At 37.5% G+C, this 20918-nt stretch overlaps 1 protein-coding gene across 1 annotated transcript in view; it reads right to left on the bottom strand.

Moving 5' to 3' along the window:
* Positions 1–2092: 2092 nt before the first annotated feature.
* Positions 2093–20918, bottom strand: part of egfra (epidermal growth factor receptor a (erythroblastic leukemia viral (v-erb-b) oncogene homolog, avian)) — a 42785-nt gene continuing 23959 nt past the window's right edge. Inside the window, exons 8-28 of the mRNA XM_014998295.2 lie at positions 20639–20755; positions 19885–20011; positions 19719–19792; positions 19544–19631; positions 19064–19263; positions 18823–18955; positions 18299–18389; positions 16411–16568; positions 15640–15678; positions 13743–13887; positions 13516–13638; positions 12260–12358; positions 10895–11080; positions 10618–10773; positions 9371–9446; positions 8438–8584; positions 7921–8018; positions 7661–7828; positions 4491–4538; positions 4275–4368; positions 2093–3479 (exon numbers count right to left, since the gene is read on the bottom strand). Coding sequence (XP_014853781.2) covers positions 3136–3479; positions 4275–4368; positions 4491–4538; positions 7661–7828; positions 7921–8018; positions 8438–8584; positions 9371–9446; positions 10618–10773; positions 10895–11080; positions 12260–12358; positions 13516–13638; positions 13743–13887; positions 15640–15678; positions 16411–16568; positions 18299–18389; positions 18823–18955; positions 19064–19263; positions 19544–19631; positions 19719–19792; positions 19885–20011; positions 20639–20755 — 2711 coding nt within the window. The 3' untranslated portion in view covers positions 2093–3135. The remainder of the gene's footprint in view (positions 3480–4274; positions 4369–4490; positions 4539–7660; positions 7829–7920; positions 8019–8437; positions 8585–9370; positions 9447–10617; positions 10774–10894; positions 11081–12259; positions 12359–13515; positions 13639–13742; positions 13888–15639; positions 15679–16410; positions 16569–18298; positions 18390–18822; positions 18956–19063; positions 19264–19543; positions 19632–19718; positions 19793–19884; positions 20012–20638; positions 20756–20918) is intronic.

Genomic DNA, 20918 nt, shown 5'->3' with positions numbered 1-20918 from the left:
CTCACTTTACCTAACTTCACTGTAAACATCATAAAAGGAGTAAATGTATCATCATTTTCCAACCCCACATATACAGTCTGTCCTTTTCAAGCTACCGTTCAATTTTGTATTTTAAAAACAGTATTAACTCACTGATTACTGATTAATTTATTGCTCCACAAACACAGATTGATCAGATAGTCAGTTGCATTTACTGTAATCAAATAAGACTCGTCCTTAGACAGGAGATGTTTAGTCAATCAGGATCAGAGTCCGACTTTAGACCTGTAAAGCATTCCCTGTTATCAGTTTCTCATTGACAAAAAGGGTCATAAAGGTCTTAACTGATATATTGAGTTTTTCATACAAACCTTGCTATGTCTTGAGATGATAACACAATATGGTGTTATGCAGTAAAATAAATTAAATACAGCTACCTAGTAGCTACTGGTTACATATATTGACTAGTTCCTATTCAGTAAATATTTGGTAAGAAATTTAATTTTCAGCATTGAGACTTTTTTTGTTTTCAAAAGAAATTAAAACATTTTAGAAATATTAAGGTAATGACCATCAATAATTTGAAATTGCACTGAAATTCACCGTTCCCATTAGACTTCACTGCAGCATGTTCAACTACCACTTAAAAAAGTGGTACAAATAGTGTTTTTTGTCTTTTATAGTATGATAGGGTTAGTAGTAGTTTGTTTGAAGTATTTGCTTATCAGAACTAAATAATGTTGACTGGTGGTTTCTAACTCCTTATGTTTATGAAGTTGTGTATTTAAGTAGTCCTATAAATCTGTTCAACAAAATAAAAGACCTTGACCTTGATTCTCTTTCAAGTGAGGGTGAATATACCCAATTAAACCATTGACTAATATTTTCTACTTGTCTAAATTGTTGCACTTTGCCCAGAAAACACAAAATGCCTTCCAGCCCTGCGTTATGAGTCAGACAAGAAGTTGATGTTGTGACACTGATCTTCTTGGAAAATAGGCTGATGTTTGTTTTGAATAGGTTGGTGTGTTGTTATGCCTCACATGTTATTCTGTTTTATAGTGCACATCCCCTTTTGATGTATTGTAACATTTATTTAAGTTTTATTATGAAGAGAAGTAAAAATAAATTTCCCATTATAAAGGAGTGTTTTATACTCCATCTAAATCTACACCATATGACTATAAAACTATCACTAAGGGTTTCAAGAAGTGTGCACAGATAAGAAGTGGCGAGGCCTGGGTGGGTGAATAACCTTAATGGGAAACACCATTTTCTTCCTCCTAACAATAATGATTAACTGTGGTTTTGTAACTTCCAAAGACTGTTGCTGTATTACAGAACGAAACCAGCCATCCAGAAAACTGACTGCTTTTGTAACATGAGCAGTACAACAGTTGGTATGTTCTGGCATTTATAGAAATGTTATGTTTGGCTATCTTAATGATAGTTTTTTTTTCTAGATTGTTAAACACACTAATGCTTTTAAACAAAAATAAATAGGACAAATGCAAAGCTGAGAAGCCTTGTGATCTCACTGGAACAGCTTCATTCGGTTGCATTCTTCCATGTTTTCATTCTAGTTATAGAAATTTAAATAAATACTTGTACATGTGATAATTAATATTTTACTTTGTAAAAGCTTCTATGTCTCAATATTTTTTATTTGCACTATATTAACACAACTAAGGGCTACTAATATTTCTGGTCACCACCATGTCCAAAAATCTCAATGTAATGTAAAAAAGACAAAAAAAGACAAAAAAAAACCATTTCGTTAACCTTAAGTTGCTGCAGCAAGCCTAGTCAGCATTTTCAACATAAATACAAACAATTCACAAGTTCTTAGCTAACCATAAATTAAAAAATCATTACCTTTGATAGTGCTGGATAAGTTTTTATTTTATGGATATTCTTAGTTGCCTTGTAGCCTAAATTTAAGACAGCAAGAAAGTGAATAAGGATTTTGAAGCTGACCATAATATGATTAAAGACTTCATTAAATGGTTGACTGAAGTTACCATATATAACAGGCTCAGCGGTTGAATAAATCAGGTCCTGTGTTCTTGCATTTCAACATTCACATGCAAAGCTGTGACACCAAAAACATACCTTTCTGTAGAAAGAAAATTTATTCACGTACTTTGTTGAATTATATGGTCACAATCAGAAACAAGTGCATATTCACATAGATGTATGACAAAACTTTATGGAGTATTCATGACAGCTAATTTTGAGTATATTTAAGGATATTAAACATTGGCTGTACATGTACCTGTGTAAATTATTTTTTTTAAAAGATGCTACATTAGTTTATTCCTTGAAAACTAGGAACAACATTTGCAGAGGACTGACTATAAAGCAAAGAGGCGGTCTCTCACATATGGCGTCAACACCATGTGAAACATCTATCTTATAAAACAAATAAGAAAAAGACTTTTGAAATCTTTTTTTTTTTTTTTTACACAGTCTCATTATTTAAAATACCGCACAATGAAATTCTACACCTAAAAATTACACGCGCATGGCCTCAGACTGTTCACCCAGCTTTTTATAAACATTATTCAGACAGAAAACAAAATGCATCTGGGATAAAAACAAATGTTTTTGTGCTTGTGTTTGGCAAGCATAAAAATAAAGACAGGCTCTGATTTTAGATAATTGTTGTAGGGAAGCCCTCTGTCAAATCTGGAAAACAAAAAAAAAATATATATATATATACTTTCATGTTACAAAGTGCTGCAAATTATGAGCCACAAAACATCAGTGTGAAAACCACCACAGTCCCATCAGTTGCATTTGCTCACATATTCAGTGTTTAATGGACACCAAACTGAGAAATTTTTGAGTCCAACACAGGTCTGCAGCAATGTGTACCACTCGTTTCAGTTTCAAGCAACAAAGGTTCCAATCCATTCTGCAGCCGTCCTTCACAGTTAGAGCCAGCAGTTCAAAGGTTGACTGAGACACACTTAACCCATTCGTATTCCTGCTCTCAGGCGAGAAAAGTCATTTAAGTTTGGTGCTGAGAAACAAACTCTTGCATATGTTTTCACTGATGGTACAACATACTGAGTTTCCAGCCACAGAAGATAACTTTCCCAAAGGAAGAAAAAAAAACAGACTCTTATTCACAGATTTACTCAATTTCCTTCCTCAGTCCGGACCAAGGTACTCCACGTTCTCTGCTGCTGGTATGTGTCCATTTGTGTGCGTCTTGAAAGTGGGAATGAAATCCTGTTGGTAGTCTGGGTTGTCCATGCTGTTCTGAGGCCTGTAGTTTTGACCGCCGATGGCCGTGTTGTTGGAGTTGAGGGGTAGGGCGGTGGAGGACGGGAGCTCATTGAGGTATTCAGGTCCATTGGCTCCGTTCTTAAAGTAGTTCAGGTACTCTGACTCTGTATCGTCTGAAGAGATGGTTGGAAGAAGGGTGCGAGGTGGACCTGAATGTTGGTAGACGGGATTTATCACATTGGAGACTCCGTTCTGGTTCATGTAATCTGCAGAAAGAAGAAAAAAACAATTGATAGCTTTTATGACACATTTTATAGTTTTTCCTTCTTTTTTTTAGCTGAAATGACAATCAGTGGAAAGATATTTTCAGTGACAAACAAAGGGATCTTATTGGATAAAGCAGTAAGATGATGCTGCTTGTTGTCAGGGTACTCCACTTTTGTCTTGTTACAACAGCAAACTTTAAAGTAAAGTATTTTCTTGAACTATAATGTGATAGATTAACATGAAGAAGTCCATAATTGTGTGTAACTATGGACCCTTTTTCTTTTATTGCAAGTACAAATCTTTTAGAGTACACCTCTATCAGTACATATCACACAAATCATGTACAAAATATTTATTTTTTTTGCCTGTACTTCATTCCATAACATATCGAGTTCACTCAGATTGGATGAAGAGTAACTGTGAACAACACTTTTTAAGTCTTGCAAGAGATTCTCCATTGGATTTAGGTTTGAACTTTGAGCCATTCAAAGATGTTCCTTTCTATTCATAAAAATAAAACTGCTAGGCTTATTGAAAAATGATTTGCACATTGCTTTGAATTTTTCAGTTTCTCAATAGGTCAAGTTTAACTATCAGGAGATACTCTTTAATCAAAGAAAATGCAAAAAAACAAAAGAGAGTAAGCCTATCATAAAAGGCATTTTCAGTCCTTTTTCCTCACCACTAGATGTCTCAGTTTTTACTGTATCAAACTGAAGGACATGGAGAAAGCTCTGCAGAGAATCTACAGACATCCACATTTACACGTTCACATTTAAAAGGCAAATACTCGCCTGGAGCCGGTTGGAAGGCCTCGTCCAGGAATTTGTCTGTGGGGTCAGGCATATATCGGAGAACCACACTTCCGTCTCTGCTTGGGACTCCGTTCTGAAACAAAATACATACATTTTCAATAATCTGAAACAATTCCAACTGAAAAATAATGCAAACAGATAACACAAGGAGGTAAGCACAATTATTAAGGAATTTTAAGTTCAGTTTTTGCTTACCATTAAGCCATTTCTGGTTTTGCTCGTCCCTATGCTGCTATTAGTGCTCTGAAACAGAAAATAATGAAATTAATTTCTCATATAATGTATCCTAAGATTTTTCTTTCACTTTTGATCCCAACAATTTTTTTTTATTTTTATTTTGTATTTTATGTCTCCACTGTATACCATCACTTTGCTGTGAATTACTTTAAAGTCTCTCAGGGGACAGAAAGGTTAATGACAATTAATGTGCTTTTACTTAAATTATAAAAAAGGGCAAACTAGCATTTTCAGGAAAACACAAAGATCAAATTAAAAATCCACAAAGCAAATTTACATGAATTCATATACCAAGCCTTGTTGCATCTGTCTGGACTGTAAACGCTTAAAAGGAAGCAAGAATGAAGACGGGAATGACAGGTGTGACGATGCAATTACTTTCAACAAGAAAAGGAAATTAAACACAGTGAAGCAGAAAAACATTTCTGCCTAACAGTGAGTGACATAACAAAAGAAGGCTCGAACTGAGGCTTTACTACAGTCCTCCTGACTGTCTGCAAAGGTAATCGAGCTTGAAAGCTCACATGAACCGACTGGTGGCTGACAACAGTTCCAGGAAGAAGAGTCTGGTCCACTGATGGCCTACACAGAAGGTCCTTATCAATCAAAAAGCCATCTGGGAGGAAACGTGGGTGCGAGGCAGCTGGAGGACGCCGTGTGGGTGAGATCAGGCCAGGACAGCTGTCAGAGGGAGGGCGGCTGCTGCCAATGTGGGTCAATCCAGGTAACGCTGGCCACTTTTCCAATTTTACTGGCTCCAGTTCCCTGATTAGTTTAGATGCTGATGTTTTTTTTGTTTTTTTTAAATTGCTGCCTTACGGTAAGCAAAAGATATTTTTATTCCCTTGAGATGAAAGATGACTGACTTTTTCATTCTGACTTGCAGAGTAATGATTTCTGCAGAAATCTGATTTTTCCAAAAACACGGTGAAAACAGCTCTGTTAACTTTTCAGTTTTAAACACTTGACCGCATCAAACTACTACAAGATCGTCCTAATCAAACCTGTGTCTCAAACGTTCATCTACTCTTTATTAAACGTAATAAAAGAAGATCAAAGCAGATATTGTTAGTTGATATGTTTATAGTTCAAAAATGTTTTGTTTTTTTTTTTTTTTTTTTTACTTTTGAAGCATGAACTGAACAGGACAGAAAAAGAGTGAAAATTGGACTTCTTTGTGTTGGAACTGTCGATCGTCAATCTGAGATGTTAAGTAATTGTCCAGTAAAAGTTTCTGGCTGATTGATTTGCTCATGTCTTATTTTGATTAATCATGCAGATCAAATCAATAAATAGCTAATTTGAATTACTAACATAAAGATAAATTATCACAAATTCGAAGCAAATATTTTGAATGAGATGCACCAATCATGTTGCCGATGGAAAACATCTCCTTCATGTTTATCATGGCTGGTACTGAATTATAGTTTTCTTTCTTTGACCTGCCCATTCAGATTTCTGCTTATATGTTATTTTTTCTGTCAAGATTTTAAAATATAAGAAAGGAAATCTGTGCCACGTGTGACTTAAGATGTTGTAGTTTTGACTCAAAAAAAGAAATGAGGAAAATAAAAAAATAATTACAAGATTATTCCAGGCCCCAGTATTCATTTGAACCGGTAATTATGATGAACCAGCTCATTACGCGCCTTTTATTTAAACGTATTGAAAGGAAGAGCAGTATTAATGAATATCAGGTACAGAATTTTGCATCAAAATGCACATAAATACAGTAGATTAGGGTCAGATTTTGTATAAAACAGCGCCATCTTGTGGAAGGCAAAGAATATTAAATTGATGTGCAGTGTTTTTTTTTTTCTTTTCAGGATCATTTACATTTCTTTAAAAACAATTTCCAGATTGACTTGATGTCTATATATAGTTAGCAGTTAGCTTAAATAGGCTAAAAATTCACTTTGTACAAAAAATATATATATATTTTTGCTCTCAAACAAAATAAATATGCCAGTTTTTAAAATTATTATTATTAAAGCCACATTTACAGCACAACATTAGAACTATTAAAGAGTCGATCTATCTTATTAGCAGATCAATTTATATAAACAATACTTAAATGTGCTTGACTTTATTACCATTTTATGTTAGCAGTTGTGTCCAAAAAAGCTTGTTACCAACTTTACTATGCACCAAGATGGACCCATGTACAAAAAATAAATAAATTAATTTAAAAAAATGCTGCAAAGAAAAGTACACATTAAGGAACGCCTTCAATTTTATTCACTATCATAAAGTTGAAGGTGAGATCTTCAGAGGAGCTGACCTAACCTACTTCTGAAAGATCTGCCACCAGTGCAGAGCTTGCACAACAGTTTGAGCAGTTTGGTGAATCTGCCGGTACAATCTGGAAAAGACTTTTGGACCAAAGTGAGGCTGCAAAGAAAACACTTCTGTCCAAAAAAATAAATATCAAGCACAGCCTGAAACTGTGCAGGAATTACAAGTATGGACATTTGAGAATTGGCAGGGAGTTTGTTCATTTGATGGATCCTACTTCTGATTACTTTTGACACTTGGAAAACCATTTGTGGTGCCAACAGTGAAAAATCCATGTGTGCAGCTGATTCTCATCCAATACACTGGGCTTATTCATAATTCTGTTGAAGAGCTCTGCCACAAATAAATTGGACCACGAGGTCTTCTAAGAAACCTAAAACAATATCACAGTTATCTGGGTATTTTCCAGCACAATGGAGCAAAATTCATTAGGCAAAAGTGTTGAAGAACTTGTTTGAAGATCAGAACTTTGACATTTTGAACCCGAGAACAGAAAGGCCCCAGATCTTAATGGCACTGGGAATGGGTTGTCTGTTTTCAAAGAACTTGGAGCTACTATACTACTAAACCGTTCGTCCATATCAGTAATTGCTTTGCCTCATATCAGACCAGAGGAGCCAACGGCGTGTTCTTTTCAAAGTAAAAAAATAATTGCAAAATTAAGCAGCAATGTGGCCACATATTTCTCAAACATCAGAGCGAATTTGGGAGAAATATTTCAATTGGATTTGCTTTTTGAGAATGTATATCCTTTTAGTAATATGAATGTTACCTTTATGAAAGAGAAATAGCTTCACCACTTGTCGCTGCATTTTGCGCATGGAGGAACATACCGTGGAGTGAAGCAGCGGGGTGTAGGAGGTGCTTGGGCTGCTGAAGAAGCTGTGCTGGGGCACCAAGTATTCATCTGCATCTACGCCATCATCCAGATCCCCCCCACTGATCAGGCTGCGGTAAAACTTGGTGTCCGTTGGACTCGGCAGATGCATGCGGTCATCGCCCTGAAAAAGAAATATGCCTTAGTTGCTCTAACACACCAGAAAAGTCCTTCAGCGGACTTACAGCACATCTGAGAGGTGAGGTACATTTTTACCTGGATGACAAGATAGCGCGGAGGATCTCGAGCCATCTTCGTGAACTCGGCTATTAGTTCTCGAAAATGAGGCCGGCTGTCTGCATCAATCATCCAACCTGCGCAGACACATTCGTAAAGATAATTAATGTTACACTTTTAAGCATGAAGGTTTGAAGTTGGAAAAATCCCAACTTATTGATTACCAGGGCCAACAAAAACGCAGGTATGTAAAATTGCGATGTTGTAATGTTTACTTTTTCACTTTACAAACACAAAAATCGATATATTTTAACAGGACTTTATGTCAAAGATAGTCAAAGTTAAGAATAATCTGAAATCTGAAAGTCATCGGTATCTGATTTTTATTTGTAAACATATAAAAAAACAATGTGTCATTTTTCATCCTCTTCAAATGTATGCACTACTTGGTGTTGATCCATCATATAAATAAAATGCATGGATTCTTCCGCTTGTAATGTGAAAAAAATTACTTTTTCAAAGTTGTGTAAATAGAACCTCAAGAGGAAGTGCTTACATTTCACCATGATCATGTAGACGTCTATGGTACAGATCGGTGGTTGAGGGAGGCGCTCTCCTTTCTCCAGGATTCCGGCTATTTCACTGGCTGGAATCCCATCATATGGTTTGGTACCGAACGTCATCAGTTCCCAGACGGTTACACCTACGAGACAGACGCGAGAGGCAGTTGGTAAATGTTAGGGCAATGAGCTGTCATTCACTTTTCTTTTTGCCCCCCAATAAAGGAGAAGAAACAGAAGTTGACAGGATGTACGCTCCTCAAATATCACATGCTATCAAAACATGGACAAATTGGCTCCACATGCAGGAGTGGGAGTTGACAGGATGCATCGCAGGGCTGGAGGAACCAAAGGAGGGGGAAGAAAGGAGGAAAGGAAGTTGAACACTTCTGCCAGGGTCTGCTGATGCTTTTGCCAGATTGAGCGGGAGGCGCGATCAAACCCTCGGGAAAGGAAATGTTGGAAGCAGGCCTCCTCTAAAAAAGCCTTGCTGTGTTTGGTTTGGGTGTGTGCGTGTGCGTGTGCGTGTGTGTGTGTGTGTGGAGGTATTTCTCCGTATGTTCAGTCCTGAAGTGAAGGGATGAATCTGAGTGGGATGAGATAACGATTTCCTCTGACGTAAAATCATCCATCTGAACCTGCTGCTGTGTAGGTGAGTAATACCTGTTTCACATGCTGGAGAGAAATATTCCCTTTTTATTGTGTTCTAAAATGTTTAACAGCTTCAAAAACTCCAAAGTCAACATCCAGCGAGAAACAGAATCTGCTCTATGCTTTGCTTGCTGCTAAAACACTTTATTCAACAATGATTTTCAGTGAGTCTGCCATTAATACTCAGGAAAAGCACACAGGCTCAGCTGTTTTAGCTATTCAAAGCTCAATCTGGGACACTGGAAGTGTTTGCTTTAAATACAGAGCATTAGTCTTACCGTAGCTCCAGACGTCGCTCTGATGAGTGTAAGTTCTGTTCAGGATCGACTCAAGAGCCATCCATTTTATCGGCACCTAAAGAACAAAAATGGGTAAAAAGCGTAAGATTATCTAAAAAGCCCTGAAACCTGTTTTATGAGTTAAATCATGAATGCCAGGAAATGGGGGTTAGTCCAGCTAATAATTACTTAACCAATCGTGTAGCACAAAACTGTGCACCGCACTGAACTTTCAATCAAAGCCGGTCAGTTGATTACTGGATGCACTTCAGTCACTTATCAAACCAATACTATAATATGGGAGCATTTGAAATGACACATAATTTGAAGATGTGACAAAGACTGGATGTTTCACCAAATTCCTTGATTCATTTTCAAACAATATTTTTTTTAGATATGGCAGTATATCTAGCAAATAAGAAATTAAAGAAAGTGAATCACTTATAAACAGTTTCCACTGTAAGAAAGCTTTTAGAGCCAGTTTGCCAGATATTTAATAATGAATGAAGTGAATGAGGTTATTTGTAAGTTTCAGTAAACCTGACTCTGCTCTACAGGTCAAAAGTCTCAAGGGAAGCTCAATATAGGACAAGTATTTGGACACAACTTTAATTTTTTGCTTCTCTTAAATAACCCTAAATGAGCTTCACAGATTTTGGGAGATGTCGACTGGATAATCGGATTTTGCTTTCAATAATTTACAGTTTTTCTTAATTTATCTGTAAGTATAATGATGCTATGAGATCTTTAATAAATACATTTTACAAAAGAAAAAATGTCAAGAAGATTTTCCTGAGTCACAACTACAGTGCAAAAGTATGCAAAAAAAAAAAAAATACAGTTTGCATTTTAATACGAATGCCATGATGTTCTTCAAGTCAGAGAAGGTTAATAAAAAGTACGGACAAGAAAAAGAGTCACTGAAAATGGTAAAAATTGTTCTGAAAACAAATTTTAGATTGATAGAATAATCATGTTTATCTTGTTCCAAAATATACCAATGAATTAATCCTAATTTTGTATTAAGTATAATCATCTTTCAAAACTTTTAGTCTGTAGTTTATGACTATTTGAAAGTACTTCAAATTCTTACCTTCCTCATATTGTATAGATGTAAAACATGAACATGAAAAGGTGCAACAACGTTGATAAAAATAAAACGATTAACGTGGTGCCACCGATGGCCCAGTCCCATCATAATAAAAAACAACAAAAATAACACACTGCGCCTTTAAGACCAAACCGACCTTTCCTCCATCTGCATGGTATTCCTTCTCGTCTGCGTTGAGGAGTTTGGCCAGCCCAAAGTCAGTGATCTTGACATGATGAGGAGTCTTGACCAGGACGTTTCTGGCTGCTAAGTCACGGTGCACTAGGTGGCGCTCCTCCAGGTAGTTCATACCCTTTAATAAAACAAAAATGAACTAATGCATGAGAGCAGATCGTTTAACAGAAGTTCAATGTGGTGGGTGAAGCACTGTTTTATATAAAGAGCAAAAAGTAAATAAAAAGTGATTCGCTCACCTTGGCAATCTGAACACACCAGTTGAGCAGGTGCTGGGAGCCAATATTGTCCTTTTTTTCTTTGACGTAGTCCAGCAGGCAGCCGTACGGCATCAGCTGCGTTATGAGCTGAACCGTCGAGGTGAGGCAGATACCCAGCAGACGGCACACATGCGGGTGTTCCACACTGGCCATCACATAAGCTTCCTATAATGCACATGAACATATTGCATGTTATATCTGTTTTTTAAGGGTTGAAACAACACTGCAAAAACACAGCAAACAAGAATTATGTGTCTTGCAGGCCATTTCGCAGAACCCCTGGTAGAAATGTTCATGTTTATCCAAGCAACTGATAGCTTGAGAAACATCTGTGGGATACAGAGTGTTGGGGGATAAGTCTCTTAGCAGCAGTCACACACAGCCTGCTCTATTTTATTGCCTGAGAGTGGAAACTCTCAGTCATCATACCAGAAAAGCTGCTTTAGAAAAAATAAAAATAAAAAAAATATGGACAGCCAGCACAAAAAAAAAAAAAAAAAAGGCTTCTGCTTCTCGCATGGAGGCGTGAGCAAACAGTACTTTAAATCAAGCTTTACTTGGTATGTTCCCTGTCACTGCTATAATAATTGCAGGCCAAATATTTTCTTCATGCTTATTACTGCGTGTCAGTGCTGTTCAGTAAATAAACCCTTGCATGAAGCTTTGTTATTCTGACAGCAAGATAAAAAAAGGAGGCTTCAAAGATCTTAATCTTTTCTTTTTTTTTTCTACATGCCCCAGAGTTAGACTTTGATGTGAATTCATGTACATGGCAGGATTTATGCACAAGGAAAACCCAGCAGCATGACCACATAACACAAGATTTGAGACACTGATTTTTCTGTTTGTAAAGGTGAACTAGAACGGCCCGCGGCTTCGAAGCTGCATTTCATTTCCGAGCACCATCGTCTTCTTAATTACACACCAACGCCTACACGTTGCCCTCCAATGAATGAATCCTGTTTCACAAAACTCCACAAGAGACTCTGTGTGTAATGTGACACACTTTATTGCAAAGAAAACAAGCCCTCGCTAGCTTAAAAAGATCGTCTGGGTTTGCTATAAACTCCCAGATAAATTGAAGTTCTTCCGGCAATCGGCTGACAGTGGCTCACCTCAATAAATAAAAGCCTAACCTCATCCTTGCTTTCTTTTTTACATTACACGAAAACATTTTGATATTTCCTTTCACTTTCGTTTCCAATTAAAAACTCGGGCACGACCAAAATAGGCGAGGATAAGACCACATTTAATGAATGCATCTTATCCCAAGCACCTCCTTCAACTTGAAGACCACAAATCCCCATCCCTGCAGAAAAAAAAAAAAAAAATGACAGAACCTACATCCAAGATCTCCTGATTGGCTTTTGGTGATGTGGCCTCTCTCAGAACCTTGATAGCCACTGGGATCTTCACATCCTCTCCTTCTGGGACCCAAAGACCCTGCAGGAACACAGTGTTTCTGTTGTATCACTTTCTATGCTTGAAATGTCAAGAGACACAGGAATATTATACAATGTATAACGTGATTATAAAGATTTGTATACATGCACATTTAATAGCTTTCTCATCAACAGCTTGCAGTTTTGTTTGCAATATTTTGGAAATTTTAACTTACTTATTTACTTTTTAATCACAACAACCCACAAACTGTTTAGCAAAACTCATATTATAGAGTCATAACACGCAAACTGATATATACAACCAACAGAAATATTTTGTCATGACCCACACAATTACGGGAAGACTCTTTTGATAGTTGTCCAGCAGACCATCGCTGACAAACTATTAGGAGAAGAAGCCACAAAGACTCATTGACAAAGAACAGGCTGAACCAGGCCATACACATAGGGTTGAATTTAGAAAGTTGACTGGAAGAATAAAGTGTGGCAGGAAAAAGGTGATCATTTTGTGATGTTTTGTGGACCTGAGCCACTTGCTGTTGTACATCCAACAACAGCAAGTGTTGGATCTGTGCTGTTAAAACACGGCTGTGCTGTGTTTTAACAGCACAGCCGTCACCTGAAGCTTTCCTCAACTCTCTTTATTAAAATATTTTCATTGGTCTCTTCAAAAATATTCTAAAATTGTGAATTTTGAACCTTCAGTAGCTGTAAGCCATAATCATCAAAACAATCTGAAATAAAAGCTTGAAGTATCCCTTGGTAGATATAAAACCCAGATTCTGTCTCGGTTTCCCATTTACAGAGGCATTACTGAAATAAATTAACTCTTCATTGACATTCTAATCAGTCCTACAAACACCAAAATACACACTTGCACACTGGATTTGACTTATCTGTCCTCTATTAGAAGATTTACCTTTTAATTATGGATGGAAATAAACAGACAGTCCAAAGGGAAGATTTTTGTGTCCTAAATACAAATCCCCAAATGTGATTAGAGCAACGGCTGTGACAGAAACACTGAAGCTAGTCATGCATGATGTAGCAAGTTAAAAATGTGTTGTAATTGAAAAATTGAAAACACATGTAGATCTGTGAAAAGTCAGCATGACGGAGCAACTGAGTTTCAGAACTGCTCAGCACTTGAGCTTCTATTTTACAATAAGCCATTATGCAAGCCAAACCTGTAATTACCTTGTAAACTGTACCGAAGGCTCCTGATCCCAGCACTTTAATTTTCTTAAACTCTGGTTCCTTCAGTATCCGCAGCAGAGCTTGGTTTGGTGCCTGTCCACTCGGAGTGAGAGGTTCAACTAGCTGCATGGAGGGAGTGGGACCCATAAAAACATGACCGGGAAAAAAAAAAAAAAAAAAAAAAACCCTGTGCATTTGTGCTTTGAGCTTAAGCCGTCTCTCCTTACCTCTCTCTCCTGGAGCAGTCTGCGCATTGTCCTCTTTCTCTTGATGTGGCGGCGGCGTAGGAGCACAAAGACAGAGAGGCCTGCGATCAGAACTGCCAGCAGCCCACCAACAACCCCAGCTGCAATTATGGAGAGACCTGAAGGCCTTCCAAGAAATATATATAAAAATATGTAAGTATATTAAATATAAAGAACACTAACATACAAGAAGACACAAGAGAGAAGAAATAAACTGATAGATAAACTGAACCAGAAAAAAACTGATACAAACATATGTTAAGCAGATGGGAATTAGTTTGTTGGCCTGCTGAAAAACAACAACATTAAAATTAACTATTATTTTATTACAGTACAATAATTTCATATTAACTTTGTTTGAAAATTTTTTCCAGGCGTATAATTTCTAAAGCTAAGCTGAAAACGCGTTATCTTCAGCAGATTTATGCTCCAAAAGAAAACACTAAATCAACATTAAAATATTCACCAGACACAAAGTCACCCTTCTTCCACGGCCATCTCAGTCCAGAGGCCTGAATCTAATTGAAAACCTTTGTGGTGAGCTGAAGAGACCATTCCAATGCCTATTCTTTTGACTCCGGATCAGGTTTCCTTGTACTTACAAAAATTGGTCTGTTCTCGTCTCTTTACAGTATTTCTTTTGGCTTGAAATTATAGCACTGACTCAGTCACCACAAAAGCTTAGTTTGTCTTCTGTTGCACGAATTGTCTGCTTATGGGTTTCCTGCTGCTTCTCAAAAGTAGTTCAAGTCCAATATCCAGCACCTTGAGCACAGTTCCTGTGACAATCCGCGCACAGGTAGCAAGGCTTGTATATTTGGCAGGCAGCAGCTTTTTCCATGAACACCATTGTTGCTCAGTGTTCACAAGATGACGCCCTTAAATCTTAGCCAATGCGGGAAAGGACTGCTCAGTTTCTTAGAAGTTATACTGGGTTTCTTCATGACGTGACCGATAGTCGTTGGTCAACCAGTTCTGGTCAGAGTAACAATGATCTCGAGTTTCCCCACATTTGTACACAATCTGTCTGACTGCGGATTGTCGGAGTCCAAACAGATCCCAGAGATAAATTAGTAACATTTTCCAGCCTGATGAGGATTGACTGCTTCTTTTTTGGTGGTCTTCAGAGATCGGCTTTGTTTGAGTCGTAGTACAAAATCAATCAACTTCTTTTTGGAAGTTCAAACATTGATAAATGAAATGTGGTGGATAAAAAATGTTTGTCATTCTATCAAGGTTCCTGAACAAATGTTATATAAAAATTCAATACACTTTTCAAACTCCGTTCTCCGGAGTTCAACCTCCTTTAAAGTTCATTTCAGATTATAAAATACTGAATTTTCCTTAATTATTTTTGATAGGAAGGAAGGAATAAAAGGAGGAGGAAAGGAAAGAAGAAACAAAGAACAGAAAGGAAGAAATAAGGTAGGGAGGAACACAAAAGAAAAAAAGGAAAGAATGAAAAAAGGAAGGAAGGAACCAATTTAGGACAAAGGAAATAAGGATGAAAGGTAGAAAGGAAAAAAGAAGGAAAGAACATGAGAATGGAACAGAGGAACATGAGGAAAAATGAAAACAAGGAAGAAAAAAAGGGGTTGAGGAAGGATAGAAATATATGGGGAAATGGAATAAGGACAACATTTTCCTACTGGAAAAAAGTATTCAAATTGCATAGTTCTCCATACTTTCACAGTTTGTTCAAGAACCTTGTCCTACTGATTGAAAACACATAATTCTGACTAAACGGGTTCAAATTAATCAAGTACATTTTTTTTTAAATGAGTTCATTGCGTTTCCATTTGTCCTACGCCACACTTAGTTACACAGTAACATTCACACTGTGAACGGCTCAAATGCGTTCAGTCAAATGTAAGCTCACCTTTCACCTTGGCAACCTTCAGGACCTGGTCCCACACACCTGAGGACACAACAAATCTAATGAAAATATGGTCCACAAACACAACAACATGAAGGAAAGCCAGGCTCTGCAGGCGGTAACCATCAAAAACCTATGACTGTTGCTACACGTCCTAGTCTTCTTTACTTCTGCCAGCAAAAATATTCAACTCAGACTAAATATTCTGAATGGATTCATAAATCAACTCAGTTCAGCTGGGAACTATTTATTTCCACATTTCCAAGCTATTGAAATGTTTTAGAAATATGTATCAGTTTCTTCTTTCTTTACAAGACACACACAAAAGGCCCAGTATCATGACTGCTCTCCGTGGTCTGAAGGTATGTCAGACCCATTTTCCTTCTCACTCATCCATATACCACCAAGGCTCAGTGTTGATTGTATATCACAGGGAACATTTGGCTCGCTTTCATTTCAGATTTGTATTGGTATGGTTTTGCTCCACAAAAGGACTACAGACCACTAAAATTAAACACTGCAGCTAGAGAATAAATAAATACAATAAAAAAGGGAAACCAATGGAGACTTCAAATGAGGAGGGCAACAATATCTGGAAAAAACACACCAACATACTGGTCTGTTTTTTTTATTTTTTTTATTTTGTCTCCAATAAAATCTCCTGTCTTCTGTAAACTTAGCGAAACCCTTTCAGATTCATGTCATTGTTCCACCAAACAAACATTTTCAACTCAGAAACTTAATGTTGAGCTCTCTGGTATCAACCGTGTTTACCCCTTGGTGCAGTTCTTGTGGCACAGCTGGCACACTCGTTTCTCATCTACGTATTTCCACACCAAGGTGTCACCCTCTCCCGGCACGCCTTGGGGACAACGGGGCACGCAGTACAGTCCATCCTGAAAGTTGGCACACTTCGTACAGTTTCCAGGACCCTGGAAGAAAAAAAAAGAACCAAAAACATACTTTTCGTGTTTACAACTCTAATGACAATTGCTGCAAATATTATATTGTCAAATATTACAGTAATAATTCTTGAAAGGAAGCAGCTTTTGCCATCCTAATAAATGTGGAAAATGTTTGCATGCAACATGGTGTTGGCAGGATCATGATGCGGGGAGGCTTTTTAGCATATATTGGCCTGAGTTCATTAGAAGTAGGATTGAGTTAAACACAAAGCAGTCCTGGAGGAAAATCTTGTAGGTGTAGCAAGCAGACACCAGACAGAGACAATGCTATAAAGGAATAGTTTAAGTCAAAACAGATTCATATGTTAGAATGGCCCAGTAATGCAGCACTGGGCCAAATAAAAAGTGCATTTGGGCTGTTGTTCATGTTATGGACTTATTGACATTATCAAGTGGCGATGACAAATTGCATTTTTGTGTTGAATTAACTTAAAAGTTACAGCTTTTTAACTGAAAAGAACTTTTTACTTTGACTTAACTCGAAACGATTAAGTTCAATGTCATGTTTGTATCCTACATCTGGCGTCACGATGCAAACTTCGCCAGGGACAGATCCTGTACCAACCAGAGTGCTGTGGTGGCGCAGGGTAGAGCACAAGCCACATAAGGAGACCTTAGTCCTCGAAACGTGTGTCACAGGTTCGATTCCAGTACTGATCACCTTTGCTGCATGTCTTCCCCCTCTGTCATTACCCACTTTCCTGTCTAACTAATGTCAAATAAAGGCAACCTGAGCCAGAATATCTTTAAAAAAGATCCTGTATTAGTTTGCTTATTTATTTGAAGTAAACTAAATGATTTGAGTATGACTGACTTAAATTTGCCAAGTTAAACCAACTTAACAAATTAAATTGGATAAACTTAATTTGATTAATTGTTACCAACTGAAGAAATTTAATTAAGTTTTTCAACTATTTTCTTTTTTCAGTGTAGAGAAACACCCTCCAAAAAACAAAAAAAAACATCAATGTTCACTGATGCTCTCATTACAGAGAAGAAATGAACTTTGGAAAAAATAATTTGCCAAAAGATCAAGTTTCTATGTTCAACGCTAGAGACTTACAGTACTCCAAAAGACTTGCAGCTGTAATTGCAGCAAAATTTCATTCCACAAGCTCCTGCCTCGAATGGATGCCAGTGCCACATATAATTTTTCTTCCACTTCACAATTATAAGCTACTTTGCAGTGCTCTGTCAAATAAAATCCAAGTAAAACATACTGAAGACTGTGGCTGTAATGTGAGAAAACGTGAACAACTTCCAGAGGTGCGGATCATTTTCCAAGGCGCTGTGTTTGCCTTCTGCACAGGATTGCAGTATCTTAACGTCTTAATGCCACAGGTGAGCATCTTTACTCAGTCAGCATTTCTGTTGTTGACAATGATGGCATACATTTCCCCTGTTATATTTTTAACAAAAGTAGAGGCCTAAACTTGCTTTAATCAAAATACAGGATTATGCGCATAAAAAAGCAAACAGTTAGCCAACTTCATCTGACAGTCACACCCCTCCTTCAAACACAACATGTCTTGCGGGCTGCCCTGCAGGCTGATCTGCTAAAGCTGCCGCTGATGGAGAAATCGCTGACACTTCTGGAAGGGATTTCATGCAGCATTAATGTTAAGATGTTCATCAATTATGTTCACAAATGTGCTAAGCGTGAGTGTCTTTTCTTTAACTGCACAAAATATACGTACCGGCGCCCGACAGGTTGCTGTCCCGTTCATGCGTAGACACTCAGGGTCACACTCCATGCAGGTTTTATTCATGACCGCCTCCCGTGGCTCGCTGCAAAAAAAATTAAATAAAATTAGCAAAGCTGACAAGACTGTTGCTGTAGGGCAGCTTCAATTCAAACAGCTTCATTTGATCTGCTTTTTGGAGGGCCAAGTTAAACTGTAAGCATGTCAAGATTCAATGTTTGACAAATATCTCCAAAGATAAACAGATGTGAGTGCTATGTGCCATATTTCCAACAATGTTTGTCTTACATCTTCTGGAGATTTAACTTCAGAAATACCCTGGATCTTCAGCTTTCTTTCAATAATCCTCTAATTTATCTAATGACATAGTCTGGAAATACTCGTGGTATGACAACAGACTTTGAAGAAATGAACCATCTCGCACCGAGATCTGATGTTTCAGACTGTTTGTTTGTCTGACATAGAGGACAGCAGATTTCAATGCTTAAAAAGGAATCAAGCCCAGATTCTTCCCTTACCCCTCCAGGATGTTGCAGAAGTCAACACAACTCCCGCTGCGGCTGTAGTCACGGCAGGCGAAACACATGTCCGGGCCCGGGCCCCAGCAGCCGTCTGCTGTGCACTTCCTGTCACAGGTCTTATTCCTCAGGACTAAAACCAGATGTAAAAATTTAAACAGAGTTCTTGATAATCGCCCCAGTTTTGAAATTTATTGGTTCATTGCAAAATTAAATGCCTGAAAAGCAACGGAAATCTCACCACAAACGGTAGCATTTGCATTTTCATTGACTGTTGCAGTTTGGCCTCCTGATTTGAAGAACCTCTTCCAGTGGCTGTCATCCATGTAGCAAAGGTTGTGATTTTTGATAATGACCACGTCTCCGTCGCTGATCTCCTTTAGTGACCGTAAGCCAAGGTAGTCGATATCGAGCTGTGTCACAACCAAGCTGCGGCTACCACTATCCAAAATATAAGTGTGAAAAAAGGATGAAATTAAAATGACATCCTCTGATAATTTCGCATAGTACATAAAATTCCAAGTGTTAGTCCTTTGATGCTTTTTTAGCGATGAAGAGTCCACTGGGATAAGAAATTAAACAGGTTTAGCACATAGGAAAGGAGGAAAGGTCTCATAATCCTCTGAATGACTGATAATCTAAAACAACAGCTGTAATAAACAAATTTCACCATCTTGATAAAGAAGCAGGGGATTCATGGGGGTCTTTATGACAAACATACCGCTTTGTTCGTCCTCGAATGATTTCTAGATTTTCAAAAGGCGAGAGCGAGTTCATGCTCTGCGGCCAATCTTGAATCCACAGGTGTCCTGAAGGGACAGATGATTTGTTAATTATGAAGGCGTCCAAGGTTCATCGGGTATGTCATGCATTAGTCACATCTTATGTAATCTTACCTGTAATTTCCCTAACCGTTTTAAACACATCCAGCTGAGCTGGCTCCATCTTTGGTGTTTTGGTATAGGGATCACTTAAAACAACAACAACAACAACACATTAAAATGGTCAGGAGAACAAATGTTGAGATCAAATATTGGAGCAATATTAGTTAATTCATCTTACCCATGAATTGATGTTCTAAGGATAGTAATGTCACCAGTGATTTTAGTGCAGTTTTTAAAGGAGCCGATGTTGGTGGCATTGACAGATAGTATGTAAGTCAGGTTTCCATACCCAAGTCCTTTACACACTGTGAAACAATAATGTGTTGAAAATAGCATTATTTCCACAAAGAAAAACTAGCAGAGATATTTAAAATCCCCAAAACACAAATCACATAAGACATTATTTTCCAGCATTTTTCCTAACAACTGGAGATGAATCTGGTAAACTGAGATGTCAGCTGATGGAGATCCATGCCAGAACGACAACACTGATGTACGCTCCAGACATATAAAAATTGAAACATGTCACTTTTGTCATTATTTTCTGTTTAAATATTAACAATAATAATTCATTCAATTCATGTAGTGCTTTGAAGGACACTCAAAGTATATTGGCCATATATCGAATATAAGAGTATTAAACTTAGTTATACTTAGTCATAAATTACTCTTAATTACATTATTATACAAGTTGGTTTTAGCTAAAAAACAAAAAACACACAAAAAATAAAAAATATAAATCAAAATGCATCAATTACTGTGGTGTATAGTGACTAATGCGTCTAAAAAACATGTATTTGCATGCATTACTAAACATTTTATATAAAACAATACATGTTTTTTAGAAGCATTAGTCACTGTACACCACAGTCATTGCTGCATTTTTGTCAGAAACATTTCTTCATTTGGATAGCAAAAGTTCAACCTCAGACCTTTTGGGCACAGTCCGTTACACTTGGCACACTTCCTGACACCTCCTTCTTCCACTTCATATGTGTTACCGCTGCACGTCCGCACACACGCACCATGATCGGTCACAACATAATTATCTGGAACGATTGGAAAATAGAGCTATTCAGGCCAACACCGTCACATTTATCAAACACAGTCAGACTATTAGAACAGAAGACAGAAAACATAAATATTCTGTAGATGATTTTAAGGAGCATAGCTGGAGGTACATCTAGTAGGTCACATGGACTGAATCATGCA

The sequence above is a fragment of the Poecilia mexicana genome, unplaced genomic scaffold (genome assembly GCF_051168715.1).
Source record: "Poecilia mexicana isolate PSO_F unplaced genomic scaffold, ASM5116871v1 scaffold_17, whole genome shotgun sequence".
NCBI classification, from domain to species: Eukaryota; Metazoa; Chordata; class Actinopteri; order Cyprinodontiformes; family Poeciliidae; genus Poecilia; species Poecilia mexicana.
The sequence above is the reverse complement of the archived record's forward strand: the minus strand, read 5'-3'. Positions and strand labels throughout refer to the sequence as shown.